Consider the following 26249-nt stretch of genomic DNA (forward strand, 5'->3'; position numbering starts at 1 on the left):
ATTGACAAGTCTACCTGTCTGAAGTGTGTAAAGTTAATTGTCTTGCTTTGAGAATTTTACCAACCCTATAGTAGCTAGTACCAGTAAATATTTGTTCTGTTTTAGATCTTCACAGAGAGCTTGCTTGGTTCTGAAAAAACTCAAAACTTCAAGTTAGCAGGGGAGATGATGGTATGCAGCTCTACAGAGATTGATTCAGATGTGAACAACATAGGTGGGGTTTTACAAAGTGCCATGCATTCAGAAAGTAAAGTGCCATACAACAGAGCTATACAACTGGTGTTAAATGCTGCTATGGAATACTTCAATTCATCAGCCAACTTGAACGATCCATGTATGCTACTTGCAAGGTTTGTATCAGTTTGGTAAAAATTTGTTTTGTTACAAACAAGAACAGTGTAGCCACCTCCAGGGGTATCATTAAGTTTTGAAGTAGTGACCGCAAAGCGGTCGTCGTCGGGGGAGGTATGGGAGGGGGTGTTCCCCCTCCCGGCCGAAGGCCGGAAACCCTGAAAAATGAGCTAAAATTTACTTTTTACAGCTTACAGTCACTTGAATTTCTAGTATTTTCAGGAGAATTGTCAGCAGTGTTCCAGGGCAATTTGTGTTCATATCATAAAAGCCATTTTCCTTGGAGATTAGGCCTAAATATGATAGTTCATAATTAAAAATGATAAAATGTGGTAATGTTGACGATAATTTGAACAAAGAAAACTGAAGTCTTTAGAGCCTCTATGCTTTTAGGAGGTAAACTATAATAATTCACTATTATTAATGATATAAATTTGATATGTACAGTGTTACATCTAGACAGGGGGATAGGGGATTCCCCCTCTGTTGAAATGTTGGCACCCCCGATTAATTTGTCAAGGGGACCACTCCCCCCCCCCCCCCCCCCTTCCATGAAATGGTGCCAGTCACACCGTAGAGGTACAAGTAGAACACATGAACTGGTGAAATGCCCCCGAAATTTCTGGTAAAGGGGAAAATCCCCCTTGTTGATGCCATCCTGGATGAAACACTCATATTTTAAGCACAGTAAATTAGAAACTTTTCATTAATGCATAATGTTATGCTTAAAATTAAGAACCCTGATGTTTGGTATGGAAATCTGTAGATGAAGAACTTTTAAACCACTGGGGAGGTAAAAAGGATAATTTATATAACGAATAAAATGATAAAAAATTACAATCACTACCATATTGCGCAAATAGAATCAAAGATCCTCAAGGTTATTTGACTATATGGGTATGCAAAGTAAGAACCTTGATATTGGATATGAAAATTTGTACGTTCAGAAGCGCACATTTGGATTTAACCTGACGATCGCTTTTGAAGTGAATTTAGAGGTCTGATCGTATTGTAACCACTCTGGGCGACGTTCTTATTGGCGTCGATAGACCAAAGAGCAGTACATATCATACGTTCAGCTGGTTATACTCCTTCACAATTACGCCTACCGTAGTGCAACGCACATCCGGCTTACTAAAATTGCAACTGTAATCTGAGAGTTTTTCGTGAGAAAAAATCAGGTCATTGCCTTCGAAAACAGTTTAAATCCAGTTAAATTATCCTTCTCTCATTTCTTGGTCCACTTCAAAACCGAGGATCGTACAGCGAAGCTTTACCTTGCGATCGCTTCCGTCTTCATTTGTTCATCGACCATTTGAGTTGAGCTAACGGCGGCCGACAGGTGTAGTATGCACGTTTTCATTAGCGTATATAAAGGTCACCAAATAGGAATCAGCAATTCAGTTAGCCAATAGAATCGTTAATTGCAATTCCAATTTTTATTGAGGCAGTAAACGCAAGACCGTGCTGCATCGTAGTACAAGGCAATCATAGTAGTCGCTTGTCTTCTAAATTTTGTTTCACATAAAAGCCGTTGAAAAGTTTGATTACACAGTTCTGAAACTTGTCCGTATCATTTCAGAAGGCAAAAAATATTTTAGCAAGAGTTCAAATTTCCAAAACAGTAGCCGGCGAAATCATGAGAGTAACCGGTCAATTTCGCCGGCTGCCGGCTCTTAATGAAACCCCTGACCTCAATGTAAGATAAACTAAGAGAGTTTTAGCACAATAGAATCAGCTCCACTGTCAGTAGTATAACATGAGCTACCATGTTTTGCTCTCAATATGTTGTGATTAGTTGCTTCTCACTTTCATATTATCCCAGCATCTGATGAAGGACACTGCATGTCTTTGAAAACTCACACTATATCACTACCCAGCTGATTTCATTGTGCTACCACTCTCTTTGCTTATCATATGAACAAATGCCCCACAAGGAAGTAGTCATTACTTGTAATAAGCTTGTGAAGTTCCTTTCTATGACATGATTAGGGTTAGTGTGAAGGTAAGAGCTGGATATGTAATCTTCAAATTGATCCCTGAAGTTATTGAAATTTGATAAACTACTGTACCATTACTTCCTAAACTACTGTACCATTACTTGCTGCATGGTCTACAATGCTTGCTGTGCATCTCCTGTTGTTGTTCACATCATTACAATGGTATTGTGTTTGTATATCCTAATATCCTATAGTTCTACTCAATAATAAAAATAACACACAGTGTTTTCCACACTTAGTACACCCAAGAGATATGTGCTTGGGGTACAAATACTGTAAGCCTATGTGTATAAATGCGCATGGAAATACTTGTATTTCTTTGTGTGTTTGTGCACTTGGTTTTTAGTACTTTGTGCCCTGTGGGCACAAGGTACTAATGTGATGGCGCGGCCCAATATGGCTAACATAGTGGGCCGTATGCTGTGGACGCAGGTATCTCAGAAACGCTTCAGTAACTTTTTCTGAAATTTGGTCTGGTGGTCACTTGGGCATATATCTCAAACGGTCTTTTTTCTTTTTTTGATTGAATCATTTTAAAGTCACTTTTTTAGCTTTTTTCTGAAAACCACTATTTTCACTTTTTCCTCAAAACCACAGATTTGATTATTGTGATGTTTGGCATGGGTGTTCGTATAGTTAAAATACCGTCAGAAATATTCAAAATTTGGTGATACATGCCTTACATTATTTTTAAACAATATTTTTATCCATTTTTTGCTCACGTGTGAACACATGAGCATATGTCGCAGCGATGTCTGTCTGTCTGTCTGTCTGTGTGTCTGTCTGTCTGTCTGTCTGTCTGTCTGTTGGTCCATTTTCTCAAAAACGGCTGAACGTATTTCAGTCAAATTTGGTAGACATCTTCAGAATTCAAATGGCTAGAACTGAAAAGGTTTTGGTGAGCGTGGCTTGGATATTAATGAAGTTATGAAAGTTTTAATTTTTCTGTTACGCCGCGTATGACAAGTGAAAACAATCGACTGTTTGAGGGCGCTGTGAAATGTGCTTGTCCAGGTTGGCTACAGCTGATAGCTCTGGTTTCAACCACGGTCCCTCCGTGTTTCAACCTCGTATTGAACATTAAAAATATGATATTTTATTACTCATTCAACTCACTATTCAAGATAAAATATCGTTTAGCAAATTAGCTTTATCCTTGGTAATTGATTGTTTCCCTCGCTGCTCGATCGCCAGAAATGAGTACATACGTTCTCTACCTAGCCTCATGGCATGGAAGTGCTGATGAATAATAACTTTGGGTCAAAGGTATTGAAGTGTCCAATCAGGTTCGTGCACAGAGTCCAAGGCCATGACCTACTTCATGTACTCTGCACTGTTTTGATTTTGCTTCGCCAAGAAACGTGTTCGTCATTGTCCATAGAAGTATGTTTGCTCTCCTTTGAGGTTGTTTGTGAAACAAATTCCGGGATAGGCCTTGGAATGCATACGATCGGCATCGCGGCAGTGCATGTAGCTAGCCCTACGAGTATGACGAGAGTGTCCGGCTTTGGCTACGCCGCCTCCCACCTCCGGTAGGCGGCGTAGCCAAAGCCGGACACCGTCGCCATACTCGTAGGGCTATGCATGTAGCGTACCATGCTTGTGTAACTGCCGAGCTCAACGTGCATTCCCGGTTGATACTCGTTTACAATCATGATGTGTTCAATTCTGATGAAGATTCATAAGTCTTACTTTTGCAGTCTTTTTCCGTACGATAATCCCGACAATACGTGTTACTGTTAGACGAGGTGGCCATTTTATGATAAGTTTCAATACTGCACAGCTACATAGCGTCACTATCGTGTGATCGAGGTACAGCGTTGTTGAACGGGATACAGAAACTCTGCAGAGGGAGAAACGATCGTTGACATGAACAGTCAATGTACTTCAGCACGTAGTCCGCAGATAGCGGATCGAGAAAATAAACGTGTCCCAGTAAATAACGGAATATTTATGTACATTAACTCGATATTAATCAAATTTCCAGCTCATCGCAAAAAATGTATTGCAAAGATTAATTTGTCACTGACAAATACTGCACTGTATGGAAAAAAAGTCTGTAGAATAGTTCAACTTCAAGTGGTATTACCGAGACAAACACTTGTGTTGTCAATTTTGATTTCATTTCATAAACTTCATACTTCATCGAGTATCGTGTATTTCAGCCTTTGTGAAGCCATTTTATTGATATTTTCAATTTTTGTCTTGGCTTTGTTGTGGAACATGTTGAATCGTCTCCGTGGACATGTAGCAAAAGTGTGACGGGGTCGAAGTGACTTGGGTACCTGGGGCCGACCAAAACCAGTGTGAATTACTGGGGTCAAAGCGGACAGCGGCCGGGATGACGTGTTCCCCAAGCGAGCTACCTTCAGAAGTCTGTTTCATCGCAAAAAACGTCAACTTTTAAAACCCGTCATTTACTTACTGATGTTATTCTCAGCATCACAAACATATACGCCTCTGCTATGTATCACAGCAAATAGTTATATTGAGCGCCCCGTAAATGGGATCCTCGTTTTTTTGCGAACCCGGAAGTGTGTCTTGCTCAATGCATTTCCTACCCATAGCGAGGGAAACTGCCCGCGTTCCCATGCTCCCATGCACCCTTTTTCAATGCCAGTGCAACGCCATCTGTGCAAAATTTGTGGTGGTATGCTCCCGTGTGATGGAAACCTCTCTTATTCTAACAATGACGTAGTTGACTTTGGACTTCGATTTCGTAAATGTGATGTCCATGCAGTGAGGTTTGGGTTGGCGCGCTTATAATGCAATCTTCGCCCGCCTGCGGTCCGATATCCCGCATTTATTAGCGATATTTATCTGTTTTGACTTGACCAAAGTTGGCAAAACTTGCTATGTACATTAAAGGTACTATGATACAAGATTATTAGTCCCCACGGACACCGTCCGGGGGGACTTATAGGTTTGGTCATGTCCGTGCGTGCGTGCGTGCGTGCGTCCGTCCGTGCGTCCGTCCGTCCGTTCACGCAGATATCTCTGAGATGCCTGGAGCGATTTTATTCAAACTTGGTACAAGGATTACTTCGTATGTCATACAGATGCACGTCAATTTGTTTTGTGATACGATCCAATATGGCCGCCAGGCGGCCATTTTATTACGATTTTTTCATGTACACAGCCATAACTCAGGCATGTTCCAACAGATTTTATTCAAAGGTGGTACAAGGACATTGACCAATGTCATAGATATGCACGTCATTTGTTTTGTGATACGATCCAATATGGCCGCCAGGCGGCCATTTTATTACGATTTTTTCATGTACAGAGCCATTACTCAGGCATGTTTCAATCGATTTTATTCAGAGTTGGTACAAGGACATTGACCAATGTCATAGATATGCACGCCAATTTGTTTTGTGATACGATCCAATATGGCCGCCAGGCGGCCATTTTATTACGATTTTTTCATGTACAGAGCCATTACTCAGGCTCGTTTCAACCGATTTTATTCAAAGTTGGTACAAGCTTATTGACAAATGTCATAGCTGTGCACGGCAATCTGTTTTGTGATACAATCCAAAATGGCCGCTGTGCGGCCATTTTATTACGATTTTTTCATGTACAGAGCCATAACTCAGGCATATCTCAACCGTTTTTATTCAAAGTTGGTACAAGGACATTGACCTATGTCATACATATGCACGTCAATCTGTTTGTGATACGATCCAATATGGCCACCAGGCGACCATTTTATTACAATGTTTTCATGTACAGAGCCATTTCTCAGGCATATCCGCATGTTTCGACCAATTTTATTCAAAGTTGGTACAAGGACATCGACCAATGTCAAGCTATGCACATCAATTTGTTTTGTGATGCGATCCAATATGGCCACTGTGCGACCATTTTGTTACGATTTTTTCATGTCCTGAACCATAACTCAGACATGTATCAAGCGAATTCATTCTAAAGTATTTTTATCACAGACCTAATGAAGAGGACTCTATCCTCTCTGAGGGCCTGTAATCAAAATACCCATTAACAAGTGGGGACTGTGTCATCAACGATGACTTGTTGAAAGTCATTTGACATTTTTTCAGCCAATTCCAATATGCATATTTAATGAACCTTCCAAATTAGGGATATATACTTGCATTTACTTGATAAAATTTGGCGAAACATGCTGTGTACATTGATCATTATACCAGGTTATAACAGTATTGAAAGTCATTTTGCATTTTCATGTCAGCTAATTCATAATTTGCATAAATAGCTAACAAGCTTTCACGGTTTGGCATATAGAGCTTGAAGGACTTGACCAAAGGTAATTACACATGCTATATTGTGATACAATGACAGTACTCAAAGAAATTAATTATTTTTATTTCAGCTAATTACATATTTGAATACTTAATGACCTTTAGAATTGATCTGTGGTGAAATTCATTGTGTTGATCATAACACTTTAAATGTAGCAAAGCATGTAGCAAAGGTTCAAACTTGCACATAAATGCAATATATAATGAAACACGTGAGCATTTTCAGTTCATATCTGGTTATTTTATATTTACTTGATTTTGCCTCACTTTCGCTAAAGCTACCGTCTGCGCATGCGCACAACTGTAGGACAAAATCTGAGTTGAAGAATCGAAACGGACGCCATCTTGTTTCTCGGTATGGGCACATTTTTTACGTTGTGAACGTTTCACTGTGTATTTCAATATGTTCTATAGTTATGAAGTTGACAGTGATGCACTTTTGCAGCTGTCGTGTATTTTTTGGTACGAAAGGCGCCTTTGATCGACTGAAGAATGATGGCCTCCGTAGGCGATAAACACCGGTACCGGCAGGCATATCAGTTTTACTGAGGAAGTAATCCACTGGCCCGTATACGTCAGGGGCTCACTTAGGGGAGAACCACTTGATTTCTGGGGGGGTATGGAGGATTTCGAGGAAAAAAAATTGTCACCAGGTGAAATAAAAGAAAAAAATTAAGCCTGTAATGGCTTGAGAAAAAAATATTCTCATAACAGACAGAAATAAAAAAGGAATTGTCACAATGCTGTTGAAATGAGCAAAATTCTGGAAACTTCATTTTCATGTATTCTTTGCTGGCATGCTGCCAAAGGCACGCAAATGTTTTTACCACAAGTAATTCTTATGTGTTTTTTTTCCAGCACTTATGATATAAGCATTCATTACTTTACACCTCGGTGCACTCGATGTTTTCCTTCCCTTTTCTGACCCAAGAAATCATGTTTCAGGATTTCTGTTGCAATATCTCAATGGTATAGGCAATACCTAGATGGGACTATTTGACTTCTGTAAATTGTGAAAATTTAAAACACAAGATAGGAGTCAATAAACTAGTGTTAAAACCAATACATTATTCTCTCAATATAAATATGTTAGAAAGATTACAAGTTGACAATGAAAATTGAGGAACAACAAATATAATGAAATACAATGTGTGAGCCTTGTTTCTCTGACCACAAAAGATAACATCTCCCCTGAGAACTTAAAAGGAATTAACTGTTTTAAAGAAAAGCAGGTATAGTACTGATCACAGTTGATTTGCCAAAAAAGTGTTCTATAATTTAAAGTTGTATATATAATAGACTTTCCATTTTGTTTGTCATTTGTTGGAATGTAAAATGAATAAATAAAAACATCCTGTGATATGTGAAACACTGGCTTAAATTTGAAAAAATTGCACTGCTACTCCATTTGAAAAAAAAAATTTGATCCAGGTCTGACTGTAGAAATAAAAAAATGCTGTCTCTCTAACAAAAAAAAGTTCCCATACCCACTTCCTGCATAACCCCCCCCCCCCCGAAATCAAATGGGTCTTCCCTTAATATGCGCATGCGCACATAACAAGTTAGCGTTGTTTTTCAAGGACTTTGAAAAATCAAACCGACGCCATCATGTTTCTCGGTCAGTTGCGAATTTTTATGTCTTAAAGGTTTTAGCGTATATTTGATTGCTGTCATGTATTTTTTGGCACGAAACGCTCCTTCGATAGACTGAAGAATGATGTGATGGCCTCCGTACTCGGTACTCCCCAGTACCGGTGAATCCATTGCTTTTAATAGCGAGGCAATCCCACCGGCGGCCCGTACCAATAGCTGGGTGAGAGCGAGGGAATGCTCTGTCCTTCTACCTCCAGCCTCCATGTCATAACAAACTAGCGTCTTTTTATGTTGATGTACTGTCCTTTCGACACAGCGATAACTTTTAGTTTTCTGTTGCTTATTTTGGGTAATTTCGACAGTTGTGCATTGATTTTGACATCATTTAAAGTGTGTGCTTTTAAAGTTTTATGTTGACCGATTTACTAAGGAAGTACGCGCACTTCAGAATCACGGCATAATCCGACATGGTAATTTGGCGTGATCATCAGATCATACATGATCCGAGATTGCACTTTAGCAAGGTCACGATAACTAATGTTGTTTGTTTCACTGTCGTTTAATACCTATATTTCCACTAAAAGACCATTAGAATTTCCTCCTGGCTACTTTGAAATCGTGCACTGGCATGCATGTAGTTGTCAACATCACTATGCTTTAATGTACAGTAGACTCTTATACTATGAATATATCGACTGTCACTGCATGTGTGCAAATCACTCCATATCATATCAAAAAATGTAGTATTGCGACGTTTGAGCTGCCAGAAGCCAGAATTTACAGTTTACGAGAAAGTTATCTTACATGTAAAACTCAGTTCTACTGTGAACAAAATGCAAGCTATGTTGTATAACTATCGTGAATAGCATAATATTTTGTACCTATCACCGTGTCAGAAAATCAGAAGGAAACAACCAGTCAGACAAACTGTGGTCAGGATGATACTGTCCAATTTTAATATTTGTCTCTCGGCACACACCAGATACTCATGACTGTAAAACAACATTTCCATATAATTGTATATTCAGTTTTTATATTTAGTTTGCTTTTCACCATATTGTATGTCCTTCCCTGCACTACATAATTCAAAATTAAATATTGTTTTTGGCCTGTACATACTTGAGGGGTAAGCTTATTTAGTCTCATACATTAAAGATGCACTGTTGACCTACAGAGTCCAAACTTTTTATCATTGTATTGTAGATAGGTGTACACTCCAAATACTAAGTACAAGTGTGGTGAGTGTAACAAGCAAATGTTTTTTTAGTCAGTGGTTCATATCAAGGTTGTTGATACTTAGAATCCACACTTGAACTTATGCTGGAGCGGTAACCAACCAGTTCAAATAACTTTCATTTATGTCAAAACAATTTGACTTTTTGCCAAATTTCACATTTATGGCAATTAATAAACAGTAAGGAGGTACAAAGGACGTCGGTGCCCCCGGGCCCCATGTGTTATGTAGTGTGGTCCATTTGAATTCCAAGGTTTAACGGTTCATTAATCTTAATTGGATGAAGTCCAGAGTGATGTAAGAGTATGTCAGTACATGCAAAAATCTTTATTTATCCCTGCAGAGGGTAAATACTTCAGTGTTGGTAATTCAAATTAAGAAAGAAGATGTCATTGTGGATGGTACAGTTATTAACTTGATATAAGTATTCAGAATAATGTCTTACAACTGTACTGTATTTTTCCAGTAATGTAAACCATCCTGTAGCATTCAAAACTAAATTATTTACACATATAATATTTAATATTTGTATGATATATAGAAAACACTGACATTTAAAATTACATATATATATATATTTTTTTTTTTTTTGTAGGGAATGTTTACTGGTGATAAAAGACAAACCTCCTCAAATACAAGTTGAGTTGGATTTGATCGAGGCTATTCCATTGTTAGATGCATTTGCAGTCAGTATCTTACCATTGCAAGGTAAAGACCTGTTTATTTGTAGTTCTGAAGGCTTCTCATTTGAAAATATCCAAAGACTGTCAAAGCTAAATCAAAAGTCATATGAAGTTTTCCAAAGTGAGATGTAATATTTCATACATGTACATGCATGAAAGTTACAAAAGGTATGTATGAAAAGAGAATATACAAAGCATTGATATGTAAACATTTATTGTCAATTATTGTTGCTTTATAGACATTAGGACATTCAGTGTGCAATAATTGGTCACACATCAACTAACTTCTGGTTTGTTGCAGTGAGACTTTGTGAAGATCGGATAGATCTAGTTATCAAAGCATTACAATCAAGCAGCAAAGCTTACAAACAGAAAACCAAGGTAAAATATCAATGTAATCTGTAAAGCTGTACTGAACTTCTGGCATAACTGTGTTATCATATTTAAAGATTTGATTTTAAACTGTGGTACAGAATAAGTCACAACAGTGTACAGATGTCTTGATATCACATGAGAAGCTGTAACCATTTGCTGTCAGCTTCATCTGTCAGGTGAATTTTGTTAAAGTTGCTTAAAACCAACGTAGCATAACCTGACACATATCTTTTGACAGACTCGATTATTTAAGACCTCTGAAAACACTCAAAAATATGATTTTCACTGACTCCTTTTGTTAGGATTACATAAAAATGGTAAGTTTTATCATGCAGTGATAGCATACAATACAATGGTGTGTGTACATTGTTGTTCTTGATACCTTAATTTTTATGCAGATTTTTAAGGACTTGACCTGAACAGTGCTAAGAATTTATGAAGAGTAGTTTCAGAATTATCTTTGAAATACTAGTAAAGCTGGAAATGGTAATCTCTTGGGACATCGCTCTACATTTTAAATTGGTTTCATCTATGCAGTGACTTTGACATTGACTATTTGTAGTGATGCATACTTGAGTTTTTGTTTTCTTCTCTCATGTACAGCTGTTAAATCTTGCTAAGCTACTGAGAGTTTCTGGTGAAAATGAAGCTGAAAGAAATGGCAGAGTACTGGTGCTAATAGCAGAGTATGCTTTACAGGTATTGAATTAGCATATCATATGCAAACAGACATAAACCAGTATATTTGAAACAGTCTTAGCAGGGGTTGTGTAGAGTGTGTTGGAAAATGTAACAAGATTCAAAGGAGAAATGATGTAGTGTAATGCAGTGTATGAAGATTAACAGTTATATTATCACATCATTCAAGTCTTGTCATATCTTACAACGATTTCTTTTAAAAGTGACAGAAAGGAAATTTATGACGTCAGCATTCAACTTTTAGCAACTTGAGTTCAAAGGGGTTAAGCATTGCATTGAGCTCCTTGGAAGTTGAAGGAAATTGAAGGTGAGAATGAATACAAGGGGCAACTTGGATCAACTTCTTTTTGTTTGTGTCAGACAATGAAGAAGAGGTATATTCAGGGAATGCTCAATTCCTAAGACTGTCTCTCTCTTCAAGATGATAACATGAATATCTTGGTGTCATTGAAAACTTTTGATGAAAACCTGTATTGTGATAATGGTTTGCAGTAAATCTCTCTGTTTCTCTCTCCATAGGTCAATGATTACAGAGGAGCATGTCAGATTTGCTGTGATTTAATGAGTCAACGTTATCAACCAGCATGGGCTGTGTGTAAACAGCTGGGAGAATGTGAGGATTTCAAAGATCTGACAGAGAGGTAAATAGAAATATTGCATGGAGTAGAGTTTCTTCATTCTACGTTGAGAAATGGGTTCATTTGATGACTGGTTGGTAAAATCTCCTTATGTGTGAGATCTGCCTCTCTTTGGATGCTGTTCAAAAATACTTTTTCAAACTGACACACTAGGTTAGCATTTAATTGCAGTATGGTGTAAATTAATCCCAATATTCCATAGTCTTTCTATAACATGTTAAATCATGAAGTATTTCATGTGTTTTCTCCAAATCACATGGCATAGTTAGAACTCTTCAATTGGCATTAGGGTGAAAGGGATGAGTTGTCAATAGCATGGTAAAGTAGACATCTTAAAAGTATCGTAGGGTGTATCATAAATACCACACAGTGATTTTGTATAATACTGTAACTCTCTTTTCCTCTGGTCAGAGTTCACTAATGTGTACCGGTGCATGCACAAAGCAGTATTCTCAAATAGGGCATCAAATAGACCTACCATACTTATTTTGTACATTATTATGTTTTTTTGGTATGTCAGGAAACCTATTAATGAGCTCATCAAATGAAATCGGTTGCGTTTTTTTCCCAGGAAATCACTATTGTCATATGCATTGACCTATTGTGATGCTGATGTTATTGAGACATTAATGAACTCAAGGAGTTTACTTGAAACTCAGGTTAGTACCGGCGTTGTGCTGCTACATGTATATCATACAATTCAAGCCACTTTCATTTATGTAGTTACTTGGCTACTAAGAGGCAATCAGCAGGATGGTACAGTAAGGATATTTGATAGTCAGGAGTAAATTAAGATCTTTTAGGCTTAATGAAGCAACAATTCTTCCTGAAGAATGAAGCAATCATCAAATATTTTGAAAACTCTTTCTGCTTTGTGACAAATTTTACTGCTTTAGAAGCAACCTGATATATAATAATAATGGTCAAGGGATGTGGTATGAACGTTTATCTGTGCCACTTATGATGGAAAAACTTACTTTTTGTACTTTTGTTGTCTGAATAGATTACACTTTGCAGAAAGGAGGCTGTTAGAGCATTGAGTCAGTGTGTATGTAACTTATGATGGTCATTGTAGTTTCTTTTATATCGTTGATATTGATGGCTATAAGTCTTAATGTTGACAGATTTTGTACCAGACCTTAGACATTCATAAGGATGCAGACACTCAGCAAACAGATGATGGAAGCAGTACATCAGAACAGGTAACTAGTAAACTATAGGATTAGCTTATGTCGAAAAAATCATTTTAAACATGAAGAGTGCCATTATCTCTGTATCCTGCATTCTTATATCCATAGAAAGAACTGTAGGTTGTGCTTTCAACTAAATTGTATCATTCAAACCTTTCATGAACTATGTTTCTTGTGGACCAGGTTCAATGAAATTTATATCAGCAAGTACAAAATACCTTTTCAATGGCTTGCTGAATAAACCAAAGCAGATCTTAATATCAAGAACAAATGTTTAGGTGCTTATGATACAAAAGTAACATTCATCATACAAAGCCCATTTTGGTTGACATAATTTGCTCCAACTTTAATGTACTTAGAGATGACTGTTAACAGAACGATTTACATAATGCTTTACTAAAAGCTTTAAAAAGAGTCATTGTTTCAAGTGAAGTCCAAAATGACATGTACACATTTCTGCCAAATGTTTCAGGAAACAGGAAGACTGGTTCCGAACAGTTCTTTCCACCATTAGCTTGGAAAACAGAAAATTATCAGTACTTTTCATACTGTGTATCTTACATAAATGATCAAACAATTGTAATTCAACCAATTGTAATTATCAACCATAAATTCCTTTTCTGCGTATTCATAATACGCAGAAAAGGAATTTATGGTTGATAATTACAATTGGTTGAATTACAATTGTTTGATCATTTATGTGACATTAAACACTTTGAAGGTCTCGTATTGAAAGAAACCATTTTCTGTCTGTTGTAGGCTGGTGTATATCACAGTCCACTACAGAAAACTAGGGCAGTTACAAGAGATGTGTTAACAAACACTACCATGACTACGAAAGCTGTGTTAGCAACGGTCAGTGACAAACAATGGTGGAAAAATACACTGAAGTGGATGAGACCATTGAGTCATTCCAACACTGAGACAGATGGAGGAGTAAATAATTCTAGCATGGAAAGACAAGGTTCTCATGCCTTCTATGAGACAGTCCTTGCTGATCCATTTCTTAGCCAGGTATGTGAAATGCTGTACTTGAGACAGTGAAAGTTATAATGGTGTAATTTTTGTAGCCATGTGAATGAGATGACAGGTCAGTGATTAGACTGTTGCCCACCACTTGTGCCATTTTGCCCTGCAGTGCGAACATTTCACTTCAACACTTGCCCTCAAGCCTTCATCTCTTGGTTGTTGGGAAAAGCATATTACACAGCACTTGCCACAGTGGCTATGTCGGTGTTTTAGCCGCAAAAGGCATGAGGTACTGTCGACAGTCTAGCCAATCTTTTTCTAGGTGGAAACCATTTGGTGTCCTCTGACAAGGTCCAGTACAGCAGTTATAAACAAGAAATTCTGTGGCCCAGTACTTTCAGCCATGGTAATTATTAGGAGATAGGAATATAGCTAGATTATTCCCCGGCATTAGGGTATTGAATCTCACCTCCATGAGAAAGTGACATTGATGTAAATGGTGTTTGGGTGAATTGTACTTCCTTTGTTTTTTTTTCCAAATTATTCATGTAGTCTTTTACCATATATTAAGTTCATAGTAATGTTAGTAGCTGACAATGCATTAACAATGACATGCAAGGTTGTCTATGAATAAAGATGGTAACAACAAGATATGTCATACACCTCAAAATTATGAGATTCACCCTTTACTACTGCGAAGGCTTTGTCATTTACCAGTGTTAATATATTGGTTTTCTTTCTTTCATTCAGATTGAAATGGATTACAATCATTTCACATGCAATGCCCATGATAATTCCACTGTACAATTTCTTAGTCACTCTCTGTTGAGAACCGGGCAGTTGGAAGAGATCAGGACCAATGGTACATCTCAACAACCCACTTCTGAAGGTATTTATTGTCGAGAAATCATTATGCTGCTATAAACATTTAGTTCAAACTTGAATTTTCGACAGTACTAGTGTATTGGAACTGTTGAGAGAGACATAAATATTTGGGGTTACATTTAGGATTCCAATTAGAATGTTACAAAATTTTCTCATTTGAATGACAAATATTGCAGTATGATCTAAGTTAAGCAACTCTGTCCATGCAGTCCTTGTCTATAGAATCTGTTTTGAAATTTCTCATAACATTGTTTACTTTTCGTACTTCCAGTGTTGTTGGAATTAGCCAGGAATGCTATTACAGAGGATGCTGTCCTAGCACTGGGATATCTGCTTGCTTTACCCAAGGTAATATTCTGTTAAATAAAAGCTGTGTGCATCATTTCACCAAATGCTTCATGTTTCTAACAGTTTGACAAAATATGTTGAAGACATCTATGACTATCCTCAGTGTATATCTCTATTTACTATCTGTCTGCAGATGTAAGCATTTATTCAAGACGAATAATAGCAGAATAAACAGAGATCCTTTCAAAGAAATTTTTATTCAGTATACATCCCCGTGACTTCATGTTGAAAAAGATCATGATGGCTAACATAAGAGGATTTTTGTGGTGTGAAAAATTCTTCAAAATTTCATGTTATTAACTTTTGTCTTGCATGTAAAAATTGAGTGTAATGTATTATAACAATACTTCTGTACTCTTCACATCCCAGAGAAACCTGCTGAACACACTTGTGACTTTAATTCAAATGCACAAAGTACTCTTCCTTTCTAACATATGACATTACTGTACACTATTGTTTCTAGCAAAATATACTAATATGTCACATGGTATAAAACAAGCTGATTCAAATGACCTTCAGCAGAAGACATTGACATGAATCCACACTAGGAGTGGTATCAGAATTTATCTTTAATTTGAAATATTTATCAGAAATGATGTTTCTATTATGTCATTTATTTGAAATGATGTTTCTATCATGTCATTTATTTGAAATGATGTATCTATCCTGTCATTGATTGGAAATGATGTATCTAACATGTCATTTCAGCCCGAAGATGCGGAGGAAATATTTGAAAAATTACCAAGAACTGCAGTTTCCTTACAGCTAGCTGCCTACTACTATGCATTACAAATTTACAATATTCTGAACCCAAGTCAGAGTTCAGATGTCAGTCAACTTTACACGCACTCCCCTAATATGGTCATCGATGTTGTCATCAGCCATGTGACCAGCCAAAGCAATCCTGATTGGCCACATCCTTTGACGTCATTGGTACCATTACTGCAAAATTATGTAGAGCTGCTGGCTGACTTCATGCAAGGCCAGATGTTACAAAGTCTTGGCCGAGGTGTGTAACTGTTATCTCCCCTCCAGCAGTATGTCTCTGTTAATTATACTCCGAACATACCAAATAAACATTTTGGACTGCACCACTGCAACGCCACAAATTTCTGTGAAGATCCTTTTATTGTCAGAATCATCTTCTCATTTTAAAGTTTTTTTGTAAGTTATGAACCCTAGAAATTGCCTCTCAATTTTCCTACTTGTTTTTCATTTCCTTCAGAAATAGACTGAAGTTCATGTGACTACTAAAAATATCTATCAAGAGTTCTTAAATCTTGAAAAAATTTTGAGTGTGTATTCCTAAACTATGGCATGTGTTAAGCCCTGTTTACTATAATTCATCTGATCATAACAGCAAACTTGTCTCTTGATCTTCTGATTATCAAATGATCGTCAGCAGATATTAACTCCACAACAGATGGAACATTACATGTTTGTAGCCAGAAGGATGTTAATTTTTTGTAACAAGGCCTTGTAAAGCCACCCTCAGAAAGTTAGTTGATTGAAATGTCAGGATGATTTTATCTTACTTTAACAGGAGTTGATGTGGCCAGGTTTACCAGGGATAATAACTACAAACAGGAGACCATTGTAGGCCTTGCAATGTAAGTAGACATGTACTATCAGTAAATATCCAATAAATCAGAGAATTTGTGTTGATCCACAAATTTGAATTCTTGATCACAAGTGAGAACAGTGTAAAGAATAATGAAAACTGGACAAATTTCATAGATAACCAAAAGTGGTATTTTTTCTATAAATTTAAAACTGTTACCAGCTATAACATTTACAAGTTCACATAATAACTTTTGATGACAGACCAACTGAAAGTCTGTGTCTATTTTCTCATAGTGACCTGGAACAACTCAAATTTGACATAGATCAAATATTCCCAGAAGGAAAAATAACTGGGATTTATGAAAGATTGTACTTTTTTTCACATATTTTGCAGGACTTCAGAGAATGAGGTGTTTGAGATTTCAGTGTCTCTAGCCAAACGCTATGGTTTATCACTGTGGGAAGTGTACATGACACACTTGGAATTTCTATTCTCAGAAAGTGGGTGAGTATGTTATGCAGGATACAATCACCATTTTCAAAATGCCAGACATTGCCTCATGTTTGTTGTTTTGCTGGAGTTCCATTTATCTTTCTTCCATGAATTTTACTTTGTTATGTATGTTGTCAGTGGAATGTTTTTGTTGTGCTGTCTTCGAAGTTACTATTCTGGCTATGTCAATCTAATTTTTGGACCTTTGAATTTTGGGTGCTGGAGGGGCGATTGCTTTACATACAGTAATATTCAGGAATGATCACAGATCAGCATAAATGATGTCATTCTAAGTTTTCACTATTATTGTAGAAGATGACTAAATCATGATTTGATACTTTTACTCAAAAAAAACTAAAGACAAACAAATTAAATGAAGAACAGTGAATATATTCACCTCTACAAAAAATGTGACAGATCGATAGAAGTATACTTTTTTGTACTTGAAACATTCCTCAAATTATGGACACAAGCTAAATAAGGCTTTAAGAAACAGGAACTTATCAATCTCTTGCATTCCCTCCATCACATAATCTTGTTCTGTACAAGAAAAAAACTCTTGCGGTCACTTTTATAGGCTTTCAACCAAAGAGATTGAAGAGAGAGTGAAATCACTTGGAATTTTACCAATACTGGTGAAAGATTCCAAGAATTTCTATCAACGGAGTAAGATGTACATCTATCCAAGCATTGAAGGCAAAGACCATACAAGACTGATATATTATTACACACTACTGGATAACTGTGATGAAAATGATATTACTGAAGATATGAAACCAGATTTACATTTGAAGTTACTCAAGAAAATCAAATCGGCAATGCAGGGTGAGTTACAGTGTGTTTGTTTCAGTGGTATTTGAGGAAATTTGAAGCATTCATTCACCAGTAGAGCACTGTAGATCACAGGAAAAATCACAATTTTTATACCAGCTTTGTCAGAATCTGTCATTGGTAGCACATTTACATTAAGCATCAACTTAGAAGCATGGAGATAACACTCTTTTTGACTGACAACGATCAAACTGCAGTCTATATGGTGGAGATTATTTCTTGAATGTGTAATTCTGCTTCCAATGACATTTCAGGGTACTCACTGTAAAGTATGATCTGTCTTATAAGCAGTGTCCATCTCTTTTGCAAAGCGTTGTAAAAGAACTTCAAGAACAGACAGTCAAAGTGTTACTTTACAGTTATTTCAGGAACTTATCAAAATTAGTTTCAGTACCAAGGCCAGTCAAGTACCTGTCAGTGTTTAGAGAGATGCTACAGTTGTAGTCCGTGGGCTAGAGGGGGTCTACGTGCCCCCCCCCACAGGATAACAAACCTGTATTTTTCAGAACCCTTGGGATCCCTAGAATACGAAATGGAATTTTAACAGGAAAAATATAGGGACGCAATAGCTGTTATGGTCTGTTTTGAAGGGTACCGCAAAATCACGATTTTCCAAGCCAAATGCATTTTCGTCAAATTTTTCTTCTTGTAAGTCATGTGCTGAGCTCATTTTTTAACATAACCTCACTTGTTTGGTATCATTAGAAAGGGAATTTATTCCTCTTTAAGATGACATATTGCATTATGCAATATCTTCTACAGTTTTTGTCAAATATAACCAAAACTTACCCCTTACCCCAAAATTTAACATTGCAAATTACAGTAAAACTCAAATTCTACCAATTTTTTAGCTGGGCATAATAAAATATGCATTGCTTTGTCTGAAATCTGTTTTATTTGATACAGGGACATGTCAGAAATATGAAATAGACTTTTAACAGAAAAAATATTGGGAATCTACAGCTGTAACAGTCATATTTTGAAGGGTACCGCAAAATAACAGTGTTGCAGATTTGCATGCATTTTTGTTAAAACTGTCTTCCTATAAGTTATCTGCTGAGCTTGTTTTTGAATATAACCTGGCTTGTTAGGTATCATTAGAAAGATAATTTACTAATCTTTAGAATGACATATTGTAACATGCAATATCGTGTGTAGTTTTCATGATATGTAACCAAAACTTACCCCATACCCCAAAGTTTACATTGAAAATTTCAGTCATAGCTAAAACCAAATTCTAACCATTTTTTTAGCTTGACACAAAAAATATGGCCGTTTTTGCTATAAATCTATTTTATTTGGTACAGACACATGTCAGAAATATGAAATAGACTTTTAACAGAAAAAATATTGGGAATCTACAGCTGTAACAGTCATATTTTGAAGGGTACCGCAAAATAACAGTGTTGCAGATTTGCATGCATTTTTGTTAAATGTGTCTTCTTATAAGTTATCTGCTGAGCTTGTTTTTGAATATAACCTGGCTTGTTAGGTATCATTAGAAAGATAATTTATTAATCTTTAGAATGACATATTGTAACATGCAATGTCTTGTGTAGTTTTCATGATATATAACCAAAACTTACCCCATACCCCAAAGTTTACATTGAAAATTTCAGTCATAGCTAAAACCAAATTCTACCATTTTTTTAGCTTGACACAAAAAATATGGCTGTTTTTGCTATGAAATCTATTTTATTTGGTACAGAGACATGTCAGAAATATGAAATAGACTTTTAACAGAAAAATATTGGGAATCTACAGCTGTAACAGTCATATTTTGAAGGGTACCGCAAAGTAACAGTGTTGCAGATTGCATGCATTTTTGTTAAATTTGTCTTCCTATAAGTTATCTGCTGAGCTTTGTTTTTGAATATACCTGGCTTGTTAGGTATCATTAGAAATATAATTTACTAATCTTTAGAATGACATATTGTAACATGCAATATCGTGTGTAGTTTTCATGATATATAACCAAAACTTACCCCATACCCCAAAGTTTACATTGAAAATTTCAGTCATAGCTAAAACCAAATTCTACCATTTTTTTAGCTTGACACAAAAAATATGGCTGTTTTTGCTATGAAATCTATTTTATTTGGTACAGAGACATGTCAGAAATATGAAATAGACTTTTAACAGAAAAAATATTGGGAATCTACAGCTGTAACAGTCATATTTGAAGGGTACCGCAAAGTAACAGTGTTGCAGATTTGCATGCATTTTTGTTAAATTTGTCTTCCTATAAGTTATCTGCTGAGCTTGTTTTTGAATATAACCTGGCTTGTTAGGTATCATTAGAAAGATAATTTACTAATCTTAGAATGACATATTGTAACATGCAATATCGTGTGTAGTTTTCATGATATATAACCAAAACTTACCCCATACCCCAAAGTTTACATTGAAAATTTCAGTCATAGCTAAAACCAAATTCTACCATTTTTTAGCTTGACACAAAAAATATGGCTGTTTTTGCTATGAAATCTATTTTATTTGGTATAGAGACATGTCAGAAATATGAAATAGACTTTTAACAGAAAAAATATTAGGACTCTACAGCTGTTGCGGTCATATTTTGAAGGGTGCCGCAAAATCACAGTGTTGCAGATTTGCATGTATTTTTGTTAAATTTGTCGTCTTATAAGTTATCTGCTGAGCTTGTTTTTGAATATAACCTGGCTTGTTAGGTATCATTAGAAAGATAATTTACTAATCTTTAGAATGACATATTGTAACATGCAATATCGTGTGTAGTTTTCATGATATATAACCAAAACTTACCCCATACCCCAAAGTTTACATTGAAAAATGCAGTCATAGCTAAAACCAAATTCTACCATTTTTTAGCTTGACACAAAAATATGGCCGTTTTTGCTATGAAATCTATTTTATTTGGTACAGGAACATGTCAGAAATATGAAATAGACTTTTAACAGAAAAAATATTGGGAATCTACAGCTGTAACAGTCAGATTTTGAAGGGTACAGGAAAATCTCAGTATTCCTGACCTGTGTGCATTTTTGTTGAATCTATCGTCTTTTAAGTCATCTGCTGAGCTTCTTATAGAATATAATGTAAGTTGTTAGGTATCATTAGTAAGATTATTTACTAGTCTTCAAAATGACATATTGTAACATGCATATCTTGTACAGATTTTTATGAATATGACCAAAACGTACCCATACCCCAAAATTTACATCGAAAACTACTGTCATAGCTACTGTCAAATTCAAGCAATTTTTACGCAGACATAAAAAATTAGACAATTTTTTGTATGAAATCTGTTTTATTTTGTATTTTGCCATATCAGAAATATGAAATTAACTTTTAACAGAAAAAATATTAGGATTCTATAGCTGTAACAGCTGTATTTTAAGGGTACAGCAAAATCTCAGTATTCCTGATTCGTATGCGTTTTTGTTAAATCTGTCATCTTATAAGTCGTCTACTAAGCTTGTTATTGATTATAACTGAGTTTGTTTAGTATCATTGAAAGGTAATTAAATATTCTTTACAATGACATATTGTAACAGGCAATATCTTGTATATTTTTCATGGAATATGACCAAAACGTACCCCCTACCCCAAGGTTTATATTGAAAGTACTGTCATAGATAACGTGATCAAATTCCGTGAATTTTTAGCTAGACATGATAAAAATAGCTCTGTTTCGGTATTAAATCTGTTGTATATGGTACTGGGTCATGTCAGAAATGTGAAATAGACTTTTAACAGAAAAATATTTGGACTGTATGGTTGTAACAGCCATATTTTGAAGGGAAATGCAAAATCGCAGTACCGCAAACTGGCACCTTTTTTGTTAAATTCTTCTTCTTGTAAGTCATCTGCTGAACTTATTTTGTGACACAACCTGGCTTGTGAGGTATCATTAGTAGGGCAATTATTTTCTTTAAGATGACATATTGTCATATACAATGTCATTCATAGTTTTCCTGGAATATGGTCAAACTTTACCCCATACCCAAAAAGTTCAAATCGCAAATTACGGCTTATCTTAAATTCTACCATTTTTGCTGCACATAATACAAAAGGCAATTCTTGTTTAAAATCTGATTTATTTGTTACAAAAGTATGTCACAAGTATAAAATTAACTTATAACGGGAAGATGATACAATTTAGTAGCCATTTGGATCATTTTTGGAGGGGGAACCCATATATTGCAAATGTATGTGTTTCGGCAAATTTGCCCTGATACCTGGGTACCCTTCCAAATATGATCCAAAAGGCTACAAAATCATATTATGTTCCTGTTAAAAGTTAGTTTCATATTTGTGACATACTTTTTTAACAAAATCACAGATTTCATAGATTGCATACAAGCATTGCCTTTGGTATATAAAGTTAATAAATTGTAAAAAAAGGTAGAGTTTCAGATTTGCAGTAATTTGCTGTGTCCTATTTGGTCCTATTTCATGTAACCTAAACAAGACATTGCATATTACGATATGTCATTTTAAAGGCTAGTAAATTACCTTTCTATTGATACCTAACAAGTCAGGTTATGTCAAAATCAAGCTCAGCAGATGACTTATAAGAAGACACATTTAACAAAAAGCAAGCGAGTTGGCAATACTGTGATTTTGCGAGACCCTTCAAAATATGACTGTTACAGCTGTAGAGTCCCAATATATTTTCTGTTAAAAGTCTATTTCATATTTCTGACATTCCTCAGTACCAAATAAAAAGATTTCATATAAAGCATTGCCTTATTTGTTATGTCTAGCTAGAAAATTGGTAGAATTTGACGATAGCTACGAAAGTAATTTTCGATATAACTTTGTGGTATGGGGTAAGTTTTCGTCATATTCCATGAAAACTATATCAGACATGGCATATAACAATATGTCATTTAGAACAGTAGTAAATTAGCTTTTTAATGATACCAAATAAACATGGTTATGTAATAAAATAAGCGCAGCAGAAGACCTACAATGGGACAAAGTTAACAAAAGCACATATGAGTCTGCACTGCTGTGATTTTGCAGTACTCCACAGAATATGCCTGTTACAGCCATAGAATACCAATATTCTTTCTGTTAAAAGTCTATTTCATATTTCTGACATATTTCTGTACCAAATAAAATATATTTAATAGCAAAAATGGCCAGATGTTATATGTCTAGGTAAAAAAATGGTAGAATTTGGTTTTAGCTATGACTGAAATTTTCAATGTAAACTTTGGGGTATGGGGTAAGTTTTGGTTATATATCATGAAAACTACACACGATATTGCATGTTACAATATGTCATTCTAAAGATTAGTAAATTATCTTTCTAATGATACCTAACAAGCCAGGTTATATCCAAAAACAAGCTCAGCAGATAACTTATAGGAAGACAAATTTAACAAAAATGCATGCAAATCTGCTACACTATGATTTTGCGGTACCCTTCAAAATATGACTGTTACAGCTGTAGATTCCCAATATTTTTTCTGTTAAAAGTCTATTTCATGTTTCTGATATATCTCTGTACCAAATAAAACAGATTTAATAGCAAAAACGGCCATATTTTTTGTGTCAAGCTAAAAAAATGGTAGAATTTGGTTTTAGCTATGACTGAAATTTTCAATGTAAACTTTGGGGTATGGGTAATTTTGGTTATATATCATGAAAACTACACACGATATTGCATGTTACAATATGTCATTCTAAGATTAGTAAATTATCTTTCTAATGATACCTAACAAGCCAGGTTATATTCAAAAACAAGCTCAGCAGATAACTTATAGGAAGACAAATTAAACAAAAATGCATGCAAATCTGCAACACTGTTATTTTGCGGTACCCTTCAAAATATGACTGTTACAGCTGTAGATTCCCAATATTTTTTCTGTTAAAAGTCTATTTCATATTTCTGACATGTCTCTGTACCAAATAAAATAGATTTCATAGCAAAAACAGCCATATTTTTTGTGTCAAGCTAAAAAATGGTAGAATTTGGTTTTAGCTATGACTGAAATTTTCAATGTAAACTTTGGGGTATGGGGTAAGTTTTGGTTATATATCATGAAAACTACACACGATATTGCATGTTACAATATGTCATTCTAAAGATTAGTAAATTATCTTTCTAATGATACCTAACAAGCCAGGTTATATCCAAAAACAAGCTCAGCAGATAACTTATAGGAAGACAAATTTAACAAAAATGCATGCAAATCTGCTACACTATGATTTTGCGGTACCCTTCAAAATATGACTGTTACAGCTGTAGATTCCCAATATTTTTTCTGTTAAAAGTCTATTTCATGTTTCTGATATTCTCTGTACCAAATAAAACAGATTTAATAGCAAAAACGGCCATATTTTTTGTGTCAAGCTAAAAAATTGGTAGAATTTGAGTTTTACTGTAATTTGCAATGTTAAATTTGGGGTAAGGGGTAAGTTTTGGTTATATTTGACAAAACTGTAGAAGATATTGCATAATGCAATATGTCATCTTAAAGAGGAATAAATTCCCTTTCTAATGATACCAAACAGTGAGGTTATGTTAAAAAATGAGCTTAGCACATGACTTACAAGAAGACAGATTTGACGAAAATGCATTTGGCTTGGAAAATCGTGATTTTGCGGTACCCTTCAAAACATGACCATAACAGCTATTGCGTCCCTATATTTTTCCTGTTAAAATTCCATTTCGTATTCTAGGGATCCCAAGGGTTCTGAAAAATACAGGTTTGTTATCCTGTGGGGGGGGTGCACGTAGACCCCCTCTAGCCCACGGACTATTGAGTACCTGTTATAGCCTCTGAGAACTTCATTTAGGGAACGTCAATAATAAAAGCTGACGCACGACAAACGTAATTCTTTCGTTTAGGGGGGGAGGGGGTAAAAGCTCATTTCGTTTTGTGTGCGTCAAAATCGCATAAGGATTTTCTATTGTTTTCGAAGTGCGACTTTGCAGCGAGAACGCAAAACTACCTTCGCGTTCATCGAGAACAGAATGACCACAAAATAAAGAGACAGAAAAGACAACGAAAAGACATGAATGTGAAATAAAAACTTGTATGCTTTTTCAACTTGAAACATGTATGTGAAACATTTTCCTACGTGCGAAACATTAAAATGTTCTGTCTTAAAAAGTGAAACGCGTAATGTGGAGGTTTATTAATTAATGTGCCCTTCCGGTATTTTTTCATGGGCGTGCGGATTGGAGAGGTTCGTGTGGGTTTGTCAGAAATGGCATCATAATACGAAATTGATTTCGCATAAGAACTTTCGTTTTGAGGGGGGAGGGAGGGGGTTTCAAGTAAAACGAAGGAATTACGTTTCTTGTGCGTCAGCTTTTATTATCGACGGCCCCTTACTGTCTCTCATGAACAGAAAGTGAAAGTGTATCACCTATCAAACACACAGAATTGAGAACTGTCGGTCATGAAATATTGTGGTTTATTTTGTCAGGTTTGGATTATATTAAACTAGTGGATGGAGAAGATGATCCTCTTGATGTGATAAAACCAGGGTTACACAGTGGTAATGTCCATGTCATTGCAAAGCTTGCTAATAAGATACCAAATAAGGTATGTGACCTCTGAAACAGTCACTCATTCACTATCATTATTCATTATAAATGTTTAATTTGAATAGGGCTGTTCACAAATGACATCGTTGTTCTCATGTTAGTATAAAAAAATAAACATTTGTCCACAAATTTAGACTACATTTTTTGAAATTACGTATGCAATAACTTGCTGACTGCAAATGTTACAAAAAACACCAGGAAAGACATAGTTAATGGCTCAGACAACTAGCTCCAACAGCAGCCACGCATGCAGCATTTACAAAATTTATTCAAATTTCTGGCAGCAATCTCTAATTTCACAAATGTACAGCAATATTTTAGTTACAAACCTGCAACTGAGACCAGTCCCATCAGGAGATATGGCATAGAATAATATATAAAACATAAAATACCACATCACTGAAGTGTCACAGGGTAGAGACACAATATAGAGTATCCACTTTACTAGGCCAGATGGGACATGATGGACATTTAACAATGCAAATACACCAAGATTAAACACCAAACCTTCAATATGTGCAAGTAAATGGACACGGGTAAAGACACACTTTCACTTGAACATAATCTT

The 26249-nt window shown here is 35.7% G+C and overlaps 1 protein-coding gene across 1 annotated transcript in view; it reads left to right on the forward strand.

The window, feature by feature from the left end:
* LOC139120954 (NBAS subunit of NRZ tethering complex-like) overlaps positions 1-26249 on the forward strand; it is a 75271-nt gene that overhangs the window by 29634 nt on the left and 19388 nt on the right. The window contains exons 32-46 of the mRNA XM_070685542.1: positions 106-350; positions 10054-10166; positions 10443-10522; positions 11120-11215; positions 11735-11856; positions 12425-12512; positions 12978-13055; positions 13803-14057; positions 14763-14901; positions 15169-15245; positions 15954-16254; positions 16789-16855; positions 17203-17313; positions 17879-18126; positions 25561-25679. Of these exons, the coding sequence (XP_070541643.1) occupies positions 106-350; positions 10054-10166; positions 10443-10522; positions 11120-11215; positions 11735-11856; positions 12425-12512; positions 12978-13055; positions 13803-14057; positions 14763-14901; positions 15169-15245; positions 15954-16254; positions 16789-16855; positions 17203-17313; positions 17879-18126; positions 25561-25679 (2139 nt within the window). The remainder of the gene's footprint in view (positions 1-105; positions 351-10053; positions 10167-10442; positions 10523-11119; positions 11216-11734; positions 11857-12424; positions 12513-12977; positions 13056-13802; positions 14058-14762; positions 14902-15168; positions 15246-15953; positions 16255-16788; positions 16856-17202; positions 17314-17878; positions 18127-25560; positions 25680-26249) is intronic.

Source organism: Ptychodera flava, chromosome 21 (genome assembly GCF_041260155.1).
Source record: "Ptychodera flava strain L36383 chromosome 21, AS_Pfla_20210202, whole genome shotgun sequence".
Lineage (NCBI taxonomy): Eukaryota > Metazoa > Hemichordata > Enteropneusta > Ptychoderidae > Ptychodera > Ptychodera flava.